Genomic DNA, 8,089 nt, shown 5'->3' on the forward strand with positions numbered 1-8,089 from the left:
ACTTGGCGTGGTCAGCTGTTGACAGGAATCTGACATTTTTCTGGTTATCAAAACAAAGTTGTCCCAATTTTGTCTCAAGTGCGACCCGGGCCTCATTGTAGTGCCAAGGTAGACGTCTTAGGCAGGGGTCGCACTAATGCTTTTGGTGTTTACATTGCACATATTTCTGTCATCGCGTGCCTGCGCCAAGTGCGACCCTTTTGTCGCGACCAGACATAGGCAGGGGTCGCACTGTGGCCATATTTTTTTTTATGTCGCGTCATATGTTGTCCCACAAATATGTCACGACATTTACGCCACGGGAGTCTTGGAGGTCGCACGTCTGGGACATAAATGATATTTGATACCGGACTGTCAACTCTTAATATTTCACGCGCGAAAAGAGCTTTTTACAGCGAGGTTTTCGATATAACGAACCCTTGATTTAACGAACAAATTTGGCCGGTCCCCAGAGACTTCGTTAAATCGAGGTTCCACTGTAGCTAGCTAGGCACATGTGTTACCTTTGAAGAATTGCGAAAATTCGATTTTTGCCGGTATTTCAGATTTGATGGACATTGCGGCCGAAGAAAAACATAAAAATGTTATTTTAAGGCCATTAGACAAGATATGACCTGCTTCGAGGCAGGACATCGGCTTTTTTGATCTTTAGGTCCTTCGGACATAGTTATGTCTGGTCGCGACAAAAGGGTCGCACTTGTCGCAGGCTCGCGATGACAGATTTTATGTCCAATGTAAACACCAAAAGCGTTAGTGCGACCCCTGCCATAACTATTTCCGAAGGACCTAAAGATCAAAAAAGCCGATGTCCTGCCTCGAAGCAGGTCATATCTTGTCTAATGGCCTTAAAATAACATTTTTATGTTTTTCTTCGGCCGCAATGTCAATCAAATCTGAAATACCGGCAAAAATCGAATTTTCTCAATTCTTCAAAGATAACACATGTGCACAGCTACAATTGTAGCTACAGTGGAACCTGGATTTAACGAGGTCGCTGGGGACCGGCCAAATTTGTTATATCGAAAACTTCGAAGTAAAAAGCTCTTTTCGCGTGTGAAATATTAAGAGTTGACAGTCCGGTTTCAAATATCATTTATGTCCCACACGTGCGACCTCCAACACTCCCGTGGCGTAAATGTCGTGACATATTTGTGGGACAACATATGACGCGACATAAAAAAACATAAGGCCACAGTGCGACCCCTGCCTTAGGTAAATAGCCCCCTAAGAAGACATGTGGTTACTAGTAGACCCAGAAAGATTGAAGAAAATAAAAGGGAATGGAGAAACATTGGCTTCGAGGCTGACATGTTAATCATTTTCAAGATCCCTTGCAACTTCTTTATCACCACAAGCCTCTGATAGTTTTCCAAGAAAATATTTCACTGAAGTCAAGCCCTGTCCGGCGGAGTTAGTATTTGGTTGGGGGACCTCCAAATATACGACTTGCTGTCAGAAACAAAGGACCGAAAATACTATTTTAGCGCTCAAAAAATGCGAAATAAGCAAGGTGCAGATTTTGTTAGCCTGCCTAAAAGTAAATAAATAGTGATATACAGTTTGTGGGAATAGCAGTAAGAAGTTTTCAGGAAGTGTCGATCGACAATAAAATATTTTGCCATCAGCACTAAAATTTGTGACATGAAAACAACATAAATTTTGAACCTCGAATATAAAAAGTTAACATCAGCGAAAAACATTTTGGGAGATTTTTGCTCCGTTCAATTTTTGAAGGAAATCGCAAAATCGAAAGTGCCGTCGATTTCAGCGGTGTAGTGTAGCCCTTAAGGAAAAAAACTGTGCAGATGCGTCGTTTTCCTCAGTCGGCACTTAACGCGTTCGGGAGGTGGGTTAGTGCACATGGCTGGTTCGAGCATGCGCACCCATGCGACTCTTCATTACCCGATTATCTAATTTCATCGTTTTCTGATGACCTTTCCAATGCTATCAACATCTACTTACCGACAAAAAGTGTCATGCTTCACCCTACCGATAAACCCCGGAAGTCTGCTGAGATTAAATCTCTCATACTCGAACGACAACGTGCTTACCATTCTGGGCCTACCGAAAAATGGCGACACCTTAGAAACAAAGTTCGGGAAGTCATCTGCAAACGTGAAAAGGCGTTTTATCCGCGCAAGGTGCAAAACGTAAAGGGTACTGACCCGAAGAACTGGTGGGGCTTGGAGAACAATTGTGCTATCCAGACGAGAACGGCAACATTATATCTGGTAAGACCCTCGCCACTCGTCCAAACAACGTTTTCATATCAGTAACTTCGGATCTTTAACCTCTTGACACCTCGAATTTCCCAGCCTTTTTACCATAGCTTGAACAACCACCCACCATATCTACTACAGCGGTTCGTAAAAAGCTTCCGGTGCTTTAAAGGTACCTAGACCAAGCACCCGATAGAGTCCCAGCCCGTCTCCTAAAAGAGTTTTCACCTGAGCTGGCTGAGCCGATTACTAGCATTTTTAACCGCTCACTGTCATCGGGGATACAATGGAAGGCCGCTAACATCACTCCTGTTCCCAAGGCCACGCCCATAACTGGGGACGGGAATTTAAGACCTATCGCCCTGACGCCGGTGCTTTCTAAAGTGCTACAGGATTTCGTTGTTGAGTGGCTGTTAGAAGATGAGCGACATCTCATCGACCCCCAGCAATTTGGCAGTCTCAAAGTAACCTCTACCGCCTATTGTCTTTTCGACATGGTACACAACTGGCTCTCGCCCATTGACCACCCTGGTAAGTTCCTGAGAGTGTCCTTCCTAGATTTCAGCAAGGTGTTCGATCACATTGACCATACTGTAGTGTCGTAGCGTGAGTTATCATTGGAATGTCGTTATTATTGTCAATGGTATTAGGTGAGCGTGGCCCTATGGGAGAATTGTATTGTTGTTAAATTATAAAAGCTAGGGCAATTTATTCAAGTAGGATGTGTAGTGTAACCGTGTGCTAGATCTAATAAGTGTTTTAAAGGAGAACTGAAGATAAAAATGGAATTTTTTTTCCTTCGCCAAATTTGTAGTGCCTGACTTAGTTAAAGGAAATAGACGAGTATTTGAGGGGTTTCTTACATTTTTTCGTCTTTATGAGGCCAGAAAGACCCTATTGATTACTCGATGGAAGTCCGCCATTTTGCCTGTACTATAGCGGGCTTGGGCGCTAAGCGTGACGTCATTGCGCTCACTTGCTTGAAAGCGGGAAACTTGAAAAATGGCTCAGTGCGTTATTGTGGGCTGTTCTAATAGAACTGTCAGACACCAAAAGAGTTAAGTTTTTCGGAGAAGTGAACCGAAGAGTTGTTTTTGCGAGCAACTGGGACACGTCATTCAGTGAATGGCAATCGCGCTTCAAGCTGGGTTTTGTAAACTCGGCAACGATCACAAAGATGTTTAACTTTGAAAATTCGCAATACTACGAACAGAGTAATGTGTTTACATAAGATGGCAGTTTGTAGCACTTCTCTTTGCAAACACATGCACGGTCGAAATGCTAGAATCCTGCTTTACGCAACGAATAGCTTAATCTGCCGGCACATCTAACTTAAATAGATCTTAAGCTATATGTAGATCTTTTAGTTAAGAGCTATGAGCATCACTAGATGTCTGTAAGCTAAAGTTTGTCAAATTGAATCGAAATGATAGACAAAACAACAGCAGTCAACAGAATCTCGTAGTAATCAAGTTTTCTTTATTACCTTAACATCCTTCTCACATTTCTCAATGATTGTCAGCAGCTCCTGGCAGCATTCTGACATTTTTAGATCCGATCAGGAACGCTTAATGCAACGCACTGCCTGCAATTCTAGCATTTTCGGTGAAGTCTTGTTAAGGAAAATATCAGAGATGTTTTCAGCCTGTTCTCGCGCCATTTTTACCCCTGAGGCCATGCGTGCTCAACATTGACACAAATGAGGAACCTCGTGTCTCGAACCCAGATTCTAAAATGGTGCTTCGTCGTTTCTCTGAGGGTACTGGAAAGGGATTTGTTTTTGTTAACGAGTGATGATGATGATGATGATGATGATGATGATGATGTTGGCACTAACACATCCCTTATTTTCATTTACATATCCACCTTTTTAGGGTGGGGGGAGCGGAAATAAATTGATGACTTATGACAAATTCAATCTAAGGAGAACTGTGAAGAAGTCGTGGATACATTTCTTACAATCGGGGAGTTCTGTTGCAATCAGTTGCTTTCTGATCTTGGCTAGGAAATAATGACTGAATATTCGTGTTTGATTTTTATCTAAAAAGAATGCGTTATCATTGGCAGACTACACCAGGTCATTTAAAAAAAATAAGGGTCCTCAGCTACGTAAACAGCCACGAATGTCTCAGTTTGCGATAAGTAAAAACAAGGGTTGTTTCCAAAACTTCTCAACCTTTCATGAAATCTGGAACGGATCATGAGATATGCTGTAGTTAGTTGCATTTTATAGATACAAAAGAGCCAGTTGAAAAGAATCGCCAACTGGTGTTTTCGGCTTCTTTAAACTTTTTACGAGGTTGTCAAAAGCCTATGAAGTACCAGAGGATAGTAGGAAAGAGCGAATTCGTGTTTCATTGTTATCGTAAAGGAATGCTTCTGTTCAACTACAACAAGGTGATGCCGAAAAGATCTGGATATTTCTCAACTTTGTAAATAAAGCTATTGAGTGGTTTTAACTCCGTCTTAATATAATTACCTTAATGCTCATTCAGCTTTTAAATATGTTAAAAGTGCACCTTAAAAGTATTGAATATAGCCAATAGAATGATGAAATAATAACAGACTAAAAGAGCAGTAGTTTGCTTTTGGTGAACACATTCAGTTGTCACTGTCCACGGCAATCTCACGTCGTGCTCCTTTGCTAGTACGAGTGGACCTGTGAACTTTGCGGATCGACGAGAAAGTGTCTCTTCGCATTCATTTTCAGCACACATAGCACAGTGACACCTTTCGTGAGGTGTTCCACTGAGCAATAACTCGGTAACACATGCTGACTGCAACAAGTACTGATCAATCCCATCGGTCATTCTAAACAGTGCGTGTAGGGCCGAAAAACTTGTTGCGTTTTAAAATAGAAAGATAAGCGCAAAGGTTTACTCATAGGGCTCCTCTAAACGTATTTGGTGCACTTGCATTCCGGGACTTTCTTAAAATCGTAAACAGCAAAGAAACTTAGTTGGTAGTGGAACAGATGTACTTTGTGTATTATGGACAGGGTGGACTACAATGTTTTTAAATCTTCAAACTTCAAAAGAGCCGGTGTGAGGAGAAGCCTTTTTTTTCGAAAAATGAAGCTCGTGACATTTAATTTTTTGTAGGCTAGTGCTACCCGTCCCTAAGATTGATTTTTGCTTTGACGCTCGTTCAGTCAATCGCTTCAACGTCTACAAACTAGGCTTGAAAATGGAATGGCTCTTTCATTTCAACTGTGACTCTTTTGAAAATTCAAACAGAGGTGCATTCTTCTCTACTAAACCAAAATATATCCCATGACTTTAATGTTCTTGCCCCCATTATCTGAAGACGGGTGATTTATAGCGAAGTTCCCACATGTATTGAGATTATCATGATGCCCTCCGTTACCAAACCCAATTCTGGAATCAGGAGTAAGGCAGTCGTTCTCGTTGTTTCCAATGATGCCGATTCTTGTTCTAGAGTGGCCTTTAGAAGCGGCATTGAACCCTTCCCTCTTACAGTTGGCCTGCAAGGACGCCTGAGAACCAATCAACGTCTTCCATTTGTTGCGGTTCAGTGATGTGGAGCGATATTTGCCGTAAGCTATCAGTGAATGCAGAGACTGGGCCTGCTTGTTTATGACCAGAAACTTGATTGGCTGACCAGGTATCTTCATACCGAGGCAGATCTTGGAGAAAGACGTGTTCCAGTAGGACGGTAGTTTGGTTTCTTCAAAGTCAAACCCAGTCTTCCCTCCTGGGAGGTTGTAGGGGTTTTTATTGCTCCACAAGGCCGAATCATAATGAAAGGTTTTCTGAAATAAAAGCAAAAAAACCAAAAGAGTCAGCTGCACGAGCACAACCTACTAGTTCCCAGGGCTTTTCTCCACGGAGAGTTGGGCTTTCTCGGCGGAGAAAAGCCCTGGGAACGAGGTTGGTATAAGTGATGTCGAAAATAAATTTTTATATGTGGTTAGGGAAGAACTTCAATTGTTGCGAAAAACTTGCGCCGTCACATACCTTTTTCCCGTCAATCTTCACGGCAAGCGTCCATCCTCCACCTCCGCATCCAAAGTTTCCCATGTGACAATAAACAGGAATCTCTTGCGACCCAAACATCAGTGGATACACTTGGCTTTTGGAGAACCTGTACCAAATAAAACTTTGTTGTTGAAATAGTTCGGAAGCCGATGAATACGAAGAGTTTCCCAGGTGCCTTCTCTTGAATTCCCTGAGGTCTACATTTTAAAATACCTAAAGTTCATTACGAGCTTACTTGTGTTTTTCATACAGCTCCTTGCACGAAGACGAAGAGACAGGAACAGCTGTAGAAAGTATATAAAAAATGTCGTGATCAGAAATAACTTCAAAACTACTTGAAGTATTTTATTTTTGATAAGTAACATCTCTGACAAAGCTGGTCGAGCGATATTGGATGAATCGATATTAGACGGATGCCAATCGCTAAAGGCGGGCAGGAAAAGTCGACTAGACCGTCAAATGCGATAGTTTCTTCGCCTCTCGCCAACGTCTCATATTGTTGTATTCTGATCAATGAAACCATCGAAATAACAGATTGCTTTTTAAAAATCAGCTTACCTAGTGATATATTCTTGACTACTGCAATGAGACTTTCTAGTTTATTTTGCAGCGTTTTAATAGCCTCATTGGCTCCAGAATCCTGAAGCAAGTTGCACATAAGATTGCAAAGCATGACCTGGTTGAACGGTTTGGCGCAAGATTTGTCGGATCTGTCTGCATTCACAGCCATCGAGAAAAAGACTGCAATGAAATAAACGCTGAGACTTCAGCGCATTTTGTAACAAATACGGAAACTCGCCCTCTTAACAAAGATTCCAAAATTCCTTGATTCCCGAGAAATAGTGCGGTACTAAACAAGTGTAAATTGAATAAGGAAATTAATAAGATTTTCCTATAGTTACAAATACCCCCGAAAATTTTCTTGTTGACAACCTCATCCAATCAGTTTAATCCAAGTCTACTGTTTATCCCTCTACTCGGCTCATTCCCTTTTGGCGTCATCGCCAAGTATCGGAATGATGATTAAATTAAAAGAGATTGCGTGGCGTGCATGTCCGCCTGTGTGGTATAACGACGTGAAACCCTTGTGTTGCAACATTACAACTTCCTATGTTTATTACTTTTTTGCGTGTTTGATCTATGATGTCCTGGATTTTAAATAGAGATTGGGAATTTTATCCCCAGTTTCACTCATAACTGATTCATACTTTGTGCCAAAATGCTTTGCTTTTCCGAATCAGTCTTCTTTCAAATGAACGTACTTCTATTGACCTGTCCACATAGGAAGTATTATTACAAGGCTGTAGCTACAAATTTTTGACTGGGGAGGGGGGAGGCAATGAAGCGAGCGCCAGAGGCACAAGTCGTTACGAGGGTCTGGAGGAATGCGCTCCAAGAAATTATGAAATGCAGGGGCACGGAAGTGCTACCGTTTAAGGATATTTCATCAAACGTAAACGTTAATTAGACCAAGTTTACAAACAAAGGTACCTTTAAAGGTTAAGGTTTTGTAAACTACTGGTTTCACCAGTAATTTGTGTTTGCCCAATAAAGTTATATGATTAGTATTAAACTATTGATGTATCCAAATGGATTTCCAAATGGATTTCCTTCAAGAATATCTTTATCAATCAAGACGAGCGAATTGGTTGTGAAAAGTTTCAAAGGCATATATCAGTAAAGTTCAAATTATCTGTCCAACACTCCAGAAAGAGACGACATAAATTTCTCTATGGAACATTTTTTGGGGGTTAATTTGTAAATCCATTTTGAATACATTTTTTGCTTCATTAGACTAAGGCTAATGTTTTTAATCAGTCAGCCGAAAATGAAGTATTGAAATGAGCTACGTGAAGCACGAAATTTTGCGGG

General features: G+C 41.3%; 1 protein-coding gene across 1 annotated transcript in view; it reads right to left on the reverse strand.

The window, feature by feature from the left end:
* Window positions 1-3,734: 3,734 nt before the first annotated feature.
* Window positions 3,735-8,089, reverse strand: part of LOC137979315 (uncharacterized skeletal organic matrix protein 5-like) — a 4,916-nt gene continuing 561 nt past the window's right edge. The window contains exons 2-5 of the mRNA XM_068826553.1: window positions 6,776-6,958; window positions 6,453-6,501; window positions 6,197-6,323; window positions 3,735-5,991 (exon numbers count right to left, since the gene is read on the reverse strand). Of these exons, the coding sequence (XP_068682654.1) occupies window positions 5,473-5,991; window positions 6,197-6,323; window positions 6,453-6,501; window positions 6,776-6,947 (867 nt within the window). The 5' untranslated portion in view covers window positions 6,948-6,958 and the 3' untranslated portion in view covers window positions 3,735-5,472. The remainder of the gene's footprint in view (window positions 5,992-6,196; window positions 6,324-6,452; window positions 6,502-6,775; window positions 6,959-8,089) is intronic.

The sequence above is a fragment of the Montipora foliosa genome, chromosome 12 (assembly GCF_036669935.1).
Source record: "Montipora foliosa isolate CH-2021 chromosome 12, ASM3666993v2, whole genome shotgun sequence".
Taxonomy (NCBI): Eukaryota; Metazoa; Cnidaria; class Anthozoa; order Scleractinia; family Acroporidae; genus Montipora; species Montipora foliosa.